Raw genomic sequence first — 16,834 nt, 5'->3', positions numbered from 1 at the left:
AGTGGGGGATAATTATGCTTGGAGTTCCTGCTCTGTTTCTCTTAAGGATGAACACATAATRGAGAAAAATTCTTGGCAGTTCATTAAAAAACGTGTGAGAAAAGAAATGTTCAACATAGCGGTTTAATATTTCCCATCTAAATGCTACTATTATTTGTTGTCACAGTCTTGCACAAAGATGTATAGATACATTACTAGGATGGCAGGGAAKTCATCCTTCTGCAAGAACTGAGATACATTGCAGCAAAAAGCTTCTCTGCACAGTGATATAGCTCATGTTGCAGATGTTGTGGTCTGCAGTGCTATCAACACTGGTCAGAATTTGAAGCTGCTGAGAGACTTCATCAGTCACCCTTACCTCATTCCTTCCATGTGCCAAAATAAAGAAACATATTAATTCCATGTGCCAGAATAAAGAAACTGGTATGTTTTAAAAGGTGGTTATGTATTTGATAGTTTGTGAGCTACTTAAAGGAAATGGATGAGCGGCCTTTGCTTTTTTACCTTGCTGGTTGGTTTGCAGTATTTGTGGTCATCTTTGTTGGTACAGCTCTTCTTGGCTGTCTGACCTCAAAGGTCTTTTGTGATTCACACATCTTTGCATCAGSAGAATGCATTCTGCAGGCAGCATCCGCTGGCTTAATGAAAAGCACCACAGCTCCTTTCACTTACACTGTTAACAGGAAAACAGTAGAATCATAGACATTGAGATGGGCAAATATTACCAAGGTTGTCTTGGTCATTCTTTGTCAGAAGGCACAAAAGTAGCTTGATCAGGTACAGAAGAATGCAAGTATTTGCCACTATCTAGGACACTTCTTTTTTTATCCCTGGTACTTTTTTTTTTGTTTTTTAATGAGTACTTTTAATCCTTTTGGTTTTCATTGAATAATTTTGAAGTGATTTTGCATCCAAACATAATTGACTGAGGGCCTGTGTATTGTCTGTGGCTGTTGAAACYTTGAGGTTGCCTAAGAGGAATTGTGTTTCTCACCATAGAAGCTGGGCTTATCAAATAATATAATTGAACCAAAATCACCTCTTGGTGATTAAGGAAACAAAGTGACAGGGACAGAAGTGTAGGAACTTCCCAGCCCTGAAGCAGTAAAGCAGGTCTCGCCTGTGTGTCCGTCCAGCCAAGGTGGTTAACCAGCCTTTCTTCTCTCTCCCTCATTTCTTGTCCCTGCCTCTTTGCACCTCTCACTGCTAATTTGCCAGTCAGCCGAGAAACTGGGTTGTTGCTCTTGGTGCACAGCAACTCATTTCTTTCACGGGTTCTAAATTTTTAGTGACTGGGTGACTGCATTCTTTCCTCACCACCTTTGAGCTTCTGCGCTCTCAAGCAGTGCCAAAACCAATCAGKGTCTCACACAGCCTCGACGTTCCTTTCCTCTGCTTGTTCTTCTTGGTGGAGCTTTAATTTGGGTTGTGTCCAAAAAGCAGTCCACTGAATTTCATGTCCTGCCTGGAGTGTATTTATGAACTGTTTGTGATCGCCAGACATAACAGCTGTCTGAGGTAGATTAGGGCTGAATTTGTGGCCAGATGTTGATGCAAGCAGCAGGAGCCGACGGTGCATATTTCAGGTCGTTGCTTGTGTTCCTGGAAGACCTGGCAGCACCAGTTTTCCCATCTGGCTGWCATGGGGGGCTTGAGAATGGGTGGGTGCATTGTGTTTGAGGSACATTGTCAGTGCTGGGCATAAGGAAACATGTCCTTGGTCTTGGGCCCTGCCAGTCTTCTCTTGGCTTTCTCCTGCAGCAAAATKTTGCCCCCTTTAAAAGTCTTTAAAAAAAAAAGGCACATACCCTCCCCCCAAAGAATGAAAATACAATGGAAGCCTCTTGAGGCTTGAGATTTAACTGCTGGGAAGATATATATACAGTGAGTAAATAATTAAGCTATTCCTGATTCCTTTTTCTGGCCTGAGAGAGAATGCTGTGATTTAGGTCCACTTAGGAAACTATTTTGGCTTTAGCTGATTGCAGAAAAATGCTGCAAGGCTTGAAGGACTTTCCAAAATCTTAGAAATGAGATAAGAGAAGTAAAATGAGGAAGATTTATGAGAACAATGCAAAATCAGAATAGCTGTATTATTATAAATATTTTCATTATTGCAAAGGTAAGAATTGCCAAGATCAGAGCATAGATCACCAGAAAATCAATTTTACATCAACTAAACCTTCTTACCACTTATACTTCTTACCACTAAGTACAGGTATCAATGGAAATCTGTTCAATAAAAATCCCTTAACATTTGCCTCACCAAAACCTGCTTGATCAAAAGAGTTTTACATGAAGCAGGGAGACCTTTTCAGTACTAGAAATATTCTGGTCTATTGCTTTAGCACTATGAGAAATAACAGAATTGCTGAAGACTCAGCAATTACTTTGTCCAGCTAAACTAATCTTTACATCATTTATATTCTGTGCTGGCCTTTGATCATTAATTTTGCAGTGCCTGATTATAGATTTAAACACTGTTTCTCCTTTYATCTACTTTCAGAAGAATGTTCTAACCAAAGAAAAATAACCTGGGAGCTGTTGTTGACTGGCTGCAGTTTCTACCTTTTTCTTCTTCCCCCTCTCTCAAAAGCTGCCACGAAGTCACTTACCAGGCTTTTGTTGCTGAGTTTTTCCTTTGTGGCTTCTTAATTTTAGTTCAAATGCAGCTGTGTTTTCATTTTCTTGTTAATTTTATTTTCCCCCCATGGGAACCATCTGTTTTCATTAAACTTAGCCTGATGACCAACTTTTCTGCTATGCTGTGGTAAAAGAGCTGGTGATGGAGGCTGTTTGTTATACCGTCCACAGTTGTGTTYTATGCTTCATCCTAGAGAACTTAGAGTGCTGTTGATATCAGTTTGGAATTGTTGTTTGGTCTTTTAAAGTTTGTTCAGAATGCTTTCRCCTTTTGAAACTAATTGTTTTCCAAAGGTGGGTGAGGAAGGTTTACAGATCATTATATCATTGGAATTTTGCCACTTAAATGGTGTGACTTTTTGAAACTGACTGTCCAAAGTATCCCAGTGCATTCAAATGGAAATTTAAATGTTTAGTTAAAAGGCTTTAAAGTTGCTTTTGCAYTCTTGTGTAGTTGAAGATGATACATTATCAACTGGGACCCATCTTTAGCTCTGAATTTCTTTATCACACAATCACCTTTTGTCTGATGAATAAATATTGGTGGGTAATATCTCCCACATTCCATTCCTATATCCTCAGTTTTCCCATTTTTTTTGTTAATCACACAGATTATATATCTGTGTGATGTGTGGTGAACACATTTTCTGTCTTCTTTAAAGCTGCCATGTTGTCATGTTTAGCTATATTAGTAGCCAAGTCTTAGTCCATGAACTTTAAAGAGAATAAATTCTCTTGTGTCAAGAAGTTGAGAAGAGGCAGAATGTGATAATGTTGGGATGTTCATGAGATTCACCATTGTCTGAGCATTTCAGYAATGTGCTGCAAAGGCTTTTATTTCTTAGGTTTTTTGTTTTTTGCTTGGTTGGTTTCTGAGGCAATACCAAGAACAGGGTCGTGTGATAGGCAGGATCATTCTTGGAATATGATACAGACAATAAGGCATTTTTAATATTTAAATGGRCTTAGTAGAAACTCCACCCCTTCCCCTGCCAAGGATTGCTGCTCCTGTGCTAGGGTGGATAGGCTGATGGGAATCTTCCTTCCTGGCTGCTTCTCTTGCCGTGAAGTTTGTCTGTAATTTGCAAGGCAATATTACATTGTTGAATACCACATAGTCTCTAGTGCACAAAAGTTGTTCCTTTGCATAGGGATGAATGTCATCCTTAATTTTAGAGAGTATGTCACCATGGAGAAATGTTTCTTTTGACAGTTTTGCCCTCTATTCTTTCTAGTTCAGCACAGCAATACTTGTGTCTAGTCGAGTGATTTGTGTTTTAAGTGTCCATTAGATGTGTGATCTTGTCCCCTGTATGACAAGCACAAGAATATCCACTAAGGTCTGATAGCTGAAGGCCTCAGAATATTGATCTTTCTAAGAGGAGGATTGAAATAGATCCCAAAAGTTTAACAGTTTCTGGGTCCTAGTTAAGTACAGTGGAGTTAACCAGATAAACCTGTAGATAATCCCATAAAAGGATTCCATTTTTCATCCTCCTTCCCCCATTTCATTATCCCTGGCAATCTTATTTGGAAAAGATTCTCACAACCAWCTAACTGGCATTGGATATGACCTTGATTAAAGTTCATGGTTTGGTCAAAGCGGGGTACATACATAGTTCAGTCTTTGTTCAGAGAATGATGGAAAAGAAAGGGGGACATTTGGGAATGACACCAGAATTTCAGTGCCAAATAGATGTAGTCTTTYCTATTAGAGTCAGCAGACTCATAAAGAATCTTCAGAACTCACAATGAAATATCATAATATTGGACTGAATCCTATCCATACTGTCTGTTACTGATTTTTTAAAACATTTTTATCAGTAACCACTCTTCTAAAAAGTTTCAATTTCATACTAGATATGAATTTGATAATGGTTTTAATTTTAACTTTCATATACTGCTGTCTGCCTGTTCTGCTAGCTTTTAATTATTTCTAGCTTTCTTTTTGTCAACAGTCGATTATTCTGACACTTCTGTTCTYGATCAGTTCTTTTATGGCTGGCTGCAACTGGCTGGGACTCTTTGAGCCAAAAAAATTATTTACATTTTAACAAAGATGCAATGCCTYGGGTATCTCCAAGGCGCCGCAATCACTCAAAGCACTTTGTGCCTTATTTTACTCCCATAACATCTCGGCAAAGCAATGTTTGTTTGCTTCGTCAGTTTTTCTGATGTCTGGGGAATTAATCTGTGCACTTTCATCTTGCATTTATCATGTTCAATATCAAGTATGTAAGTTTTACAAAAAGGAAACATTAATTTGTCTCCAAATGCTTGTGGCATTACTCATGCTCAGTGAGTAATGTATGAAAACAAGTGAGGACAAGGCAAAAGGGTGATTGGTGGGGTGTTTCTCTAAAAGAGACACCACTAAAATCCATTACCTTTGCTGGCATGTAACTCTTCGACACAGTGTGCATTAGATGTACTGATGAGATGGGGACCAAATCTGGGCAGTCTCTGATTTCTTTTACTCACCCTCTGTTACTGAAATTAATGATTGATTTGCTCAATTTTCTGTTGTTCTGTAGATTTGTGATTTGCTCTGCTTTTCAAATCTTATCTTCTTGAAATAATTGCCTTCATAAACTTTTTCCTAATAGGTTAACCTTGTTAACCTATTAACCATGTGTGCTTATTTACATGGAAGGGGTACTTTATGAATTTTACAGGACTGAAACAGCCCTACTTTTCTAACAATATGTGTTTAAGTCAACACCAGAATTATATTTTTTACCTTAATTGTATGTTTTACTGGCAGCCATTATGACATTGTCTCCTCAAAATGTATATTTTTCACACGGTTGGCAGCCAACTGCTTATTAGTTGTGGGTCCAAGTTGCTTGGTTTTGTTTTAAAGTTCTCTCTTTACCTTTAGGTGTGGGACTAAAGGTAGCACTGTCACTTTATAATTAGAGTGTCAGTACGGGGTTTTGGGAGGGCTTGCATGTCTCTGCTTTTTGGTTCCTAAATGAGGTGGCACAGGAGTGCCTGTTGTCACCTGCAGGCCCTTGGACTTCAGCCAACCCCGGCCCAGTGAGTCCCTGTCCATACCTCCACCTTTTTTATTTTGCATTCTGTGACTTGGGTGTCCTGGAGTTTTGACTAGGGGGCAGCCTGGCCTGTCCCCTCCCAGCCCACTCTCTGTGCCACTCCTGTGCCATCCCTTTCCTGATTCTGGGGGACTCTTCAGGGAGGTCCTTCTGTAGTCCCTGCCTAGAGCTCTCAACAACCTTTAGACAATGGATTTACTTGTGATAAAACAGACAAAAAGCCATGTTGAGACCATCTCCCAAAAGGGAGGTYCTTCACCACCTTCTCCCATGGCTCAACCACTTCTTTTTTTTTCACAACTGCTTTTTTATTTTGCGCTTAACTCTGCAGCAGGAACTCACAGGAAAAATGCAAGCAAAACCAAAACATTTGCAGTTGGAAATACTCAACTTACTAATGGACTGCTTTGCTCCCTGGTCCACAGTTCTCATGTCTTTCATGGTTCTCATGTCCTCAGTATTTAAGAACCTCAGATTATTTTATTAATTTATCTGTGTACTGATCTCTGATCTCTTGTTTAAATAAGCTGCAGTTGACACAGTGAAATGGAGGCAAGTGTTTATATAAATAGATTTGTGCCTCCCTGGTTGTGAGAAGGGACCAGTGCCAGCACGGCCTCGAATGTGGGACAGTGCAGTCATCAGGGTGCTCTGCCTTATTCACAGCTGCCTCCCAGCTGATGGAGAGAGCAATTTTTGGAGAGCTTCCAGTCCWGCCTCTCTGGCCTCACTGGCACAGAGCTGCTCTGCTCTTCAGCCCTGATTCATGGAGCAGCCCTGACAGAACCAGCTCAAAGGGGCCATGGCATTAGGCTTCATGTTGGTGGTATTTGTAAGATTTTTTTCTAATTTCCCATATAGATGTCTGCTGTGCAGTCTGGTCTCCTGTTTTTACAGCTGTTTTCTATGAAATTTCTCAGGGTTTTATTGGTGGGTAATTTTTGTTTGTTATCTGAGCCTCAATTTGGCTATAATATGACAATATGAGTAATTTTCTGTGAAAACTGTGATGGATGCACACTTGCCTGAAACTTGATCCGTGTTGATCAGACCCTAAAAAAAGATCAGAACCCTCCCTAAAACTATGAASTGCTTTCCTTTCAAATCAAATGTCCAAGCAATATTTTCATAAAACCGTTAACTACTGAGTCCTGTTACTTCCTTTTGCTCCCTGAATTGAAAGATCCTGGTGTTCAAGTGATTTKTTTTGTCATAACAATGTATTATGCCAGTGACTCTGATCCATTAAAGAGCAGAGACATTTTAGAATTGCCAACTTCTTTCGTACATAATGTTACAATCAGAGAATGCAGCTATCGTTTCTTTATCTCTGTACTTCATCTGCTGATTTAACACAGTCCACCTTTGTAATTCATTTGCTAATAAAGAATTTAGTTCATATTACTTTTCATCTCAGATAGCAGTGGCTTCTAATATATCTGTTTTCTAATATATCTGTTTTCTAATATATCTGTTTTCAGGTGGCTTTGTTCTCTTTTGTTCAAACCCCAAACAACCCAAAGGTGTCTTGGAATAGAATTATGCTTTGATAGAGGCAATACTTCACAACTACAAAGCAATTTCTGGCATTTTCACTGAGTCTTTGGACTTCAGGTTTATTAATCTTTTTGAGTGTCATTAATATTCTCAACCTTCAGTATTCTAGTGAAAGTGTATCATATAGTTTATTCAGGCAGACTGGTTAGCCATTAAAGATATTACGATTTTCTTCATGGTATATTAGTTTTTAGTAGTTTTTTGATKGGCTTGTTTTTATTTTCKGGTTTGTTTGGGTTTTTTCCAATTCAAGCAAACTTATAATGATCCTAGGAAATTACTCTTTATAAAAGATAAGAAAATCATATAAGATTACATGCATTGCAAATTATAAGGAAATCATCTTGGTGCTTTTTTTATTTCTTTCTTGGGATGCAGAATACATTTGGAAAGTAAAAGCAAGAAGAATATGTAGCCTCTTTTTCTCACTTTGCCCTCCTCTTTCTATTGAGATGGTTTGTGAATTTGTGTCCTCCCCTCTAGTAGCTGTACAAGTATCACATTGAAACTCTCGGTTCATCTGCAGATTTCAGTGTGAAAGACTTTCTGTTTGGATTTGGGTGGTGTCACTTGATGCAGCAGAGATACATATATCTTTATTACATCTACGTATGTTATAAAGAATAGAAAACATAATACACCTTAAAACAGCTGATGTCTGGCCTAGAGGAGTCTTCTTACAGCTATTTGAACAAGAGTGCAATATCATCCTTTGATAGGAGCTCCTGGGAAAAATTTTTCCAAATAATCTTTCTACTGTGTGGTGAGCATTGGAATGTACCATGAAAGTGTACAGAGCTTTGGTGTACTGCACAATTCTTTAAACTGCCTGTTTTTCTGAGCCCTTTTCATCGATTGGATGAATTTTTAATAATGCTGAAAGAGCAAGAMAATGGATTTAGAAGATATATCTRAATGTGACTGAAGATGATGTTTCTATTTAAGACTCAGAGCTTCATACTCAGAACCCCAGAGCTTCTTCAAACTCTTCAAAGCATGATATTTTACATTTTTTCATTTTCCTGTTAGAAGAAGAAAGGAAATATCAGCAAGCTGTGTGCCGTGTTGGTATTTTAGGATTATGGAGATGCAGGCAGACCAGAGAAATTTCTGATTTATGCTGCCTTCTGTTGATCTTTTATAGCTCATTTCCCAGCAGCCACCGTACAAAAGCTGGCTAAGCCAGGGCTGGAAATCAAAATGCCAGAGATGGGCTCTGTGCTTCTGGAAGATGTTTCAGTCAGAGAATCTCAACACTGACAGCTCCAGCCCCCCTGCATCTCTGCAGTGTCAGGAAGAGACAAGACAGCAAACCATGCAAAGMCAGAATTGAGACTTCTGCATTTTGGCTCCATCCTCTTCTTTCTGCTGGCTGACAAAAGCCCTGTGATTTCTTATTCCAGCTTTAGGCATTCAGAGATGAATGTCTGGAATCTTGTACTAAATAGACTGGTAATCCCTTAGTTTAAGGAAGATACAGAAAACTGAATTGTTTTTTCATTCCTGCAAGCCCTTGCTTGCCCTGTTAGCAGGGCACAGAGGAAAGCTAGTCATGCTCTTGCTAATGTCCTTCTATTTGGTGGAAAGCAGAACTTCAGATTTTGACAGTTTGTGGAGAAAAAAAGTACTGTCTAAAGCAGTGACCTCTAAACTACTGGAGTTTCATTATCACTGAACTGGCTGGTCTTGAAACCTTGGATGTAGAGTTTAGGGAGGTGTTATGTAGCTCCTTTAGGATCACTGAATTAACAATTGAAACACATTTCTGATACCTCTCCTATGAGGAAAGGCTGGGAGAATTGGGATTGTTCAGCCTGGAGGACAGAGTGCTCCAGGGGATTTTCTAGCAGCCTTCCAGTATGTAAGGGGGCCTTCAAGAAAGCTGGAGAGGGATTTTTTACGTGGGCGTAGAGTGATAGGACAAGGGATTGCAGCTATAAATTGAAAGAGGGTCAATTTGGATTAGGAATTAGGAAGACATTTATTTACATTTAAGGTTGTGAGACATTGGAACAGGTTGCCCAGAGAAGCTGTGGGTGCCCTGAAATGTTCAAGGCCAGGTTGAGTGGGGTTCTGAGCTACGTGGTCTAGAGAAAGGTGTCCCTGCCCATGGCAGGCTGGGTGGAATGAGATGATCTTTAAGGTCCTTCCAACCCAAAACATTCTATGATTCTAATTTATTTTGAAATATATATTAAAAAAACCAAAACTCTCACCATATCATTTCTTTTATAAGCATTTTCCAAGCAAAAATCTCTGTGCACATAGCTGTTGTTATTCTTTCTAAGCCACATAATTTAATATTTCATTCTTTGTTAATATACTAGAAAAATATTTACTTGGAGACATGATCCATGCTGACTAATGGGATCAAACTAATTCAGACCAAAGCTGAATAAATAAGTAAATTTTAAACTGTTTGAGGTTTGATGTTGCCTTGTGTTTTTTATTTGTTGGAGCATTTTTTTTAAGAATGGKGCAATATCATGTGTGAAATTAGGAGCAGATAGAAATTAGGATAAGGCAGAAGTGAATCTGACCTAAGCTTACCCATCTGGCTAGCACTAGTCTCACAAACTAGCAGCCCAAAAAATGTTGCAGTGAATCACATCCTTACTGTTTGAGTGCTCCTTTGTGGCTAAAAGTGAGAGATCATTGTCAATGTCAGGACTTTGAACCCTMGGTGCTTCATCAATAAGTATTTCAACACCTCCTCAAAAGCCAGTCAAGTGTAAAACTCTATAAAAAGGTAAATCTGCTTCATGAAGGATTTTGGTTATTGGTTTTGACTAGAGTTGAAAATGAAAGAATGTCAACATTTTTATGCACTAAGATGTCAGCCTGATCTCTTGGCTRTTAAGAGCTGTGGAATCAATCAAAGGTCACCTCTCCTGGTCARTCTGTCCAGACCTGCAGATCCCAGAGGGGCTCAGAGCTGCCAGCCTGGCACAGCCTGAAGAGTGAGCTGATCACAGCCCTTGGAGGTTGTTTCTTTGTTCATGGTAGCCCAAGGCAGTCTCCTAGAGGTTGGGTTTTAAGGTCAGATGGAAAACTGGCCTCCTCAGCAGCAGTATGATGAGCCTTTAAGGAACCATCTGGAGAAGCAGTCTGGGATTGGATGGTGGCCCAGGGCACCCACTCCTGGCTCCCGGTAAACCTGCCTCCAAATGAGGCTCCACCAAGCATTCCAATTCCAACCAACCAGCAGATTAGAATGAGAAGTGGCATTTGTTATAGTATTTTGAGTTAATCCTAGCAACAGGCTTTTGGTCTGGAAGTCATAAATGTTGTGGGTTTCTTTTTTTTTTCCTTTGCTGACTAAAATGAAAGCTTCAAATGTTTTTCCCTTAAAACGTTAAGGAAAATTCCTGCTTTAAAATGAGATGGATCTAAAATGTGTGTGCAGACTGTGGGGACATCTGCTGGGGTGCTGGAAAATGGCAGATTGCAAAATGTGTATGATGGTGGAATGATTCAAGCATGAGTGTGCCAAAAATTATTAATACTGCGGCATTCCCTCAGAGCTGACAATTTCACATTTTATCCACAAAGGAAACCAAGTGCCCACAGCTCAGTATTTCTGTGCTAATCGCTCCAGGAGAACACTTAAGACCTGCATAAGCCCATCCAGACATAAAAATGTGCAGAAAAGAGAGATCTCTGGAAATGCCCTGTAATCATGGGTGAGCCARAAGGATCTGGCATCCTGTGGGACAGAGCAGCTCAGTCAGCCCTGAGCACATAACAGCCTCTCGTAGCTTCCCGTGGCATCCTTGGGATGGAARCACTTTTCTTGCAGCTGGAAATGAGAAATGGCCTCTTCTTCTGCCCTCCAGCTCTTGGGGTGGCTGTCCCAGGAGCAGCAGAGGAGCTTTGGCACAGCCACATGCTGCCACACTGCAGAGCTGTGGTCTGAAATGGAGCATCAGCTTCCTCCGTTTCGTTAAAAAAACGAATCATGGCTTGTGTCTGATGGTATATGCAGGCCTAAATTGAGCCCAATTTTCAAATTTGTAGACTCTGTTGGAATCATGGAATGAATTATGTTCCAGTATTTCAGTGTTGTTTTAATAAACTTGCTAAGATTAAGGCAACTTTCATCTTATTAGTTGTAAAAGATGTGGCTGGGAAGACATTATATATCTCTTCCAGCTATTTGGTCAAAATTACATTTAGCATTCAGTTTTCCTCATACACTTCCCTGTATATCTGTTAATCTGCTTCTTTTTCTCTGAAACTGTAAGATGTTTAAGGGGCTGGAACCATATTCTTGTGTTTGAAAAGTGCCTCTGCAGGAATGTTTTCAGCGGGCATGAGACTAAAACAAGGGCTCGAGCTGTGGGCATGAGACTAAAACAAGGGCTCGAGGTACAGTTTTCAGCTGTCTGTGTACAGATAGAGCTCTGCATATTTAGCCAACTAACAAAATTTTCACAAATTCTGGCCCCTTCTCAGCCCTCACTCCACTTTACTTACGCTGCTCTCAAACCCACTTTGCAGCCCAAGTCAATGTCAATGATGCTCTTTAGCCCTTTCTCTTGCATTGATCATATTCCATTTGGAAACCTTGCTGGACATTGGCAAGTGGCTGGAAATTGCCAGTAGAGATCAGGGCAAGTGGCTGGAAATTGCCAGTAGAGATCAGGGCACAAGTTTTTTTCACAGCTGAGTCAATTTTGTTAATGCAAAAACAGTGCAGCAGACATCTGGTTAGAATTATTTTTATTCCATCCTTAATAATGAATGACTTAAATATGAAAAATGTGAATAAAAATGCAGGCTCCCCTATGGTCTAAATACACCATACAGTTTCCATACTTTTAAACAAGAACAAAGCTGAAAAAGCTGGGAGAAACTATTTTTATTTTGCTGAGTTACAAATCTCAAATAATTGCTCAAATAGAAGTTAATACAATGGTGTTCTATAGCTCTTTTCAATTTAAAGTAAAATTACTGAATTTATCTACAACTTGGACAAATAGATTAGTCCTAAATTACCCTAACCATGTTAGTTGTACGCTGTGTAACTTTGTCTGATATGATGGATGCAAAAGTAGAAATGAAAATAGGATGTGTTAAACCAGATACTTCATAAACTGATTATCCCAGGATATTAGGTTGCATTAAACTTAAATATATTTTTCTTGTTCTTCCTTACTCAGGGGCGTGCCTCATTAACACCTGAGAAACAGCGTTTTGCCCATGAACATGGTGAAATGAAAAATCTAGAAGATATTGTTAAAGATATAAAACCGTCCGTGCTAATAGGTAATTTCTTKGACTTTAAAGCAATGACCTTATTCTTTGTTGAAAAAAAAATGGGGATGTGGCTTTGTCTGAAGGCAAGATCAAGTTCCTCTGAACAGTTTACCTTTGTGTGTTTTCAGAAAACACTCAGTGCATAATGGACTCTATTAAGCAACTGAACAAATAGTAACTATCCAAGCATGTAACACTGCTTTCATTCTGAGCCATCCATTTTACAGGGGAAAGAATCCAGCTTGGTTTAAACATCTGATGGAGGACCTTATCACCTTCCTGAATTGCTTCTGATTTAATGTGAAGGGTGTAATACAAATAACCTCAAACACAGAGTGWGAAAACTGAGCTAAGCTCATRTAAAGCTGTGCAAATATGAGGGTGCTGTATCTGAGTCTTCTTTTTGCTCACTTTTAGGTCCTTAGCCAGCAGTCCTTTTGCAGACCGAAATGMAGATTTTACAAAAACWTTTTCTTTTGTAAAAGCTGCRGGATTGTGATCTCAATAATGGWTTGCTCAGCTCTCTGTAGTTTGGTTATTGTATTTCAGTCACAGTTTCAGGAATGAACTGCAAGCACTCTTGGTCTTTTTTTATAAGACTAAAGATTAATCTCTCTAGCTAGTAAAGTCATTCATCAGATGCTAGAAAAACTGAAATGCCACAGTGAAAATTATCCTGCACTTTAACAGCTACATTTTTAACTATGCCTAGGCCACACRGTCCTTGTTCAGTAAAATCTGCTTTTGTCAGTGATCATCAGTGAGGTAAATGAATTGTTTCTTCTCCTGTGCTACATGAAGATATGACTGCAAGAGTGGTCTAGACAATTTCTGTAGTAGGTTACAAGGCTAAAAAAGCTAGAAGGACAGAAGAATAGAATGAATTAATAYTTATCCAGATAAAGGTGTGTGGATGCTTAGGGAAGATTTTCTGTCATGAAACATGGATGTTTACTGAATATCATTTTTATATATAAACCTATGTGACTCTCCCTCAAGGTCACTTTCCCTTGTCAGTTCTGTRTAATGAAGGCTCTTCCATCAGAAACAGCAATGGAAGCTAATACTGGGGATTTTCTATTTGAGTGACTAGATATTCAGTATGTTCCCTGGACTAGCAAGAGTCATGAGGAAGTATATTGATAGTCCTTCTCCCACTGTTTTACTTAGCTCTGTCTGAGCAAATCCTTATCCACATTTTATTGCCAGCAATGGCTCAAGGAGAAGCCTTAATTTAGCTTGACCCAGTCTAAGAAACTGCAGTTAAAAAAAAATAGCCAGTGGGCATTTTGTTTTAATTTTAAATCTAAAKATAGTTGTCTTTCTTCCTGCTGGCKGTCCAGAAGCAGTTTYAGGAGACATGAAACATTTGGAAACTGAAGATTGAACCAGAAACTAAGGTGTATAACAGTCTGTTATACAAGTGGGTCAAAATCATGACTACCACAACTGTTCATCAAACATAGAGTGGCCCAGCTGCTCTGTCAGAGCTTTTGCATCTAAGCATCCTTGTCCATTCATAGAAGGTGAAGTGCAGAGAGCTCAGAGTTGCAAAAAAATACTGTTTGACAGGCGATRCCATGCTCCATCTGGAATCAGTCAGAAAATACTCTGAGGGGCCTTAAAGAAATGTTAGCCCTGAAGCATGACCTTCAAGACAGCTCTGGATGCTAAGGGCCCCTTTCACCTCCCTCCAAGGACTTTGTGCTCTCCTCAGGCAGATTCCAAGCTGTCCTTTTGGACTGGCTGCTGTCAGGATGCTCATTTGAGTGATGAGAGGTTACAGTACAGACCTGAGAAAGGCCCAGGTTCCAGGCTCTCCTCACCCAGCCTGGGTTTTAATCCATTTCCACTCCCCCAAGAGAGGGAAAACCAGCTCTTTTTGCTGCTTTTGAAACTCAGATGCTGTGTGGAAAGCAGMTTGGGGTGTCAGGCACTGGGGTCTCTGAGGAAGAAGGAGGCTACCTTCTCTCCAAGCCAGSTGAGAGGGGCCTCCAGGAAAATGAAGATCCTTGGTTTTACTCCAAGATCTGTTTATTTTTATTTATCTGTTTCTCTGTTCATTTTCTCTGAAGGTGTGGTGAGGAAGGACCTGATCCTTGGATCCCCAACTCTTGTAAATTAGTCAGAAATATGGGTGTACGTGGCATCTCAGAAACATCACGCACACCCCTCTTTGGTTGTGAATTGTCTGAGGTCCAAGATCTAAGTACTGGCTACAAACCCACACTGCAGCAGAATGCAACCTAAGATGATTTCATGCTGCAGGACTGGCATTCAGTTCCTGTGAAGRGCATTTATAAGTGTGCACAGTATGGGGAATAGAAAAGCATCTCTGGTTCAATAAAAAGGGATGTATTAAAAAAAACTGTTGCTGTCAGGGAAAGCTTAGACTCAAAACTGGGATTATTCATCAGCTCACCTCAGCTCAGATGTAGGAGATAGAGATGTTACTCATTGTGTCAGGAAAAAAATTGAAGTCTGACACACTGGATTTGGGAGAAACTATCCAGTCTGTTGCATAAAACTTCAGGACCCAGAGTTGCATCTATGTAGTACATACTAGACCTAGCTGCAGGTTAGGGGAAACATTTCTATTTTACACAAAGGGCCTGAGAAAAGGGAAAGGAGAAATCCAACAGATTACATAGGGGCAAATAGGTTCTGCCTTATGCTAGGGATAATACTGAAGTTTCACTGTTGCAAAATCTTTTATACAAAATTTTATTTCAACCATGTGTTAGGAAAAAGGTTGAACTCCATTTCAAAGAGGGAGAGAGATGATAAAAAGAGCTCTGTTCTTTTACAAGTGACATGCAAATCTTACCTTGAAATATTTTCATTTGTCTACTTGTTATGTGTGTGTGTTCTTCTTCTTTAGGAGTTGCTGCAATTGGTGGTGCTTTTACCAAACAAATTCTTCAGGATATGGCTGCTCTAAACAAACGTCCTGTAATTTTTGCTCTCAGCAACCCTACCAGCAAAGCAGAATGYACTGCTGAGCAGTGCTACAAATACACAGAGGTAACCAAAGATTAACATCTTTCCAGTGTGCACCATGAAAAAATAAATCTGAAATTAAATTTGAAATGGGAGGAAGACAGAGGGTGGAGCAGCAAGTACTAATCATGTCTCTGTGCATAAATAAAATGAGTTAAATTAAGTAACAGGTTTTTCAGATTTTATCAAGACAATTTCACTGAATTCACTACATGCTTACACTCTCATAAAAACTTTTCATAGCTTTTATTGGTGTCAGRCAACATTCATAATCTTTATTATAACCAAAGCATCGGTCACCATCAATCATTAAAGCCTTATGTATGTTTTTGAACTGTATCACTTTGTATAATATATACACASAGTGGCATGCTTTTCATTTTAGGTTTCATGAATACTGTTGAGGGTAAGAAAGTAGTTCAATACATGAAACAGAATCTTTAAAATAATTCTGTATTAAGAACTGGGATAATTGACTCTTCTTACAAAGTTTTCTGTTATATAAACAYAGATGAAAATTAAGAGAACTGTGCTTGCTTATTTATTGTAAAAGTACTGATAAACACATTATCCTGTAATTCAGTTGAGAATTTAAAATGTATGAGTACCTGACTGTATGTGTTTCACAGTGGATGTGTTTGGATTTTTTGTCAAATACAGGGCATTTTGAATGACAAATTTAGTATGTCCATTCCCCACTGCACAGATGCAATTACAGCACAGTGCAGGAGCCAGGGAAGGGTTGGTTATAGTGGGTTGGTTGTAGTGGGTAACCACATGTGATAGACAGAGTAAAAGACACTCTGAAGTACTTGATCTGTCACCAAAACATATAATAAGCAGGCCATGATAATAGTGCATGACACCAAACCAAACATRATATTCTTCTTAAGAGCTGAATGGCAACAGTGGCCTATTTTAAAAYGCACATTTCCAGCTCTCTAAAACAKGCATAGATATTTCTGATACAAASTGCCTCTGAAGTATTTAACAGTGACATTTATCACTTTAGCAGTGCTAGCATAAGTAAAGTGTGGCTTTTCTTCCCCATCTAAATTCACTGCTTAATTTGAGGGTGCTCCCTCCCCAGAGAGGCAGGAGCCGGGGGCCTTTGGGCTGTGGATGCAGAGCCTGTGCAGTGTCACTCCCACGTGAGCTCCAATCTCAGCTGGGTTAGAGCCAGCTCTCTTGTCCTCAGGACAAGTGTTATGGTATAACCTGTACCCATAGAGCTAAATTTTCCTAATTCCCCTAGACAGGCTGGCTCCTCTGTGCTGCCTACCTGCAGCAGACTGGGTATGACACCTGAGCCCTGCCAG

At 39.6% G+C, this 16,834-nt stretch overlaps 1 protein-coding gene across 1 annotated transcript in view; it reads left to right on the top strand.

Moving 5' to 3' along the window:
• Nucleotides 1-16,834, top strand: part of ME1 (malic enzyme 1) — a 148,824-nt gene that overhangs the window by 124,784 nt on the left and 7,206 nt on the right. Inside the window, exons 10-11 of the mRNA XM_057369618.1 lie at nucleotides 12,419-12,524; nucleotides 15,397-15,539. Coding sequence (XP_057225601.1) covers nucleotides 12,419-12,524; nucleotides 15,397-15,539 — 249 coding nt within the window. The remainder of the gene's footprint in view (nucleotides 1-12,418; nucleotides 12,525-15,396; nucleotides 15,540-16,834) is intronic.

This window comes from Malurus melanocephalus, unplaced genomic scaffold (assembly GCF_030028575.1).
Source record: "Malurus melanocephalus ecotype Western Australia unplaced genomic scaffold, MMel_1.1 scaffold_4, whole genome shotgun sequence".
NCBI classification, from domain to species: Eukaryota; Metazoa; Chordata; class Aves; order Passeriformes; family Maluridae; genus Malurus; species Malurus melanocephalus.
Note: the sequence above shows the minus strand (reverse complement) of the source record. Positions and strands in the feature narration are given on the sequence as shown.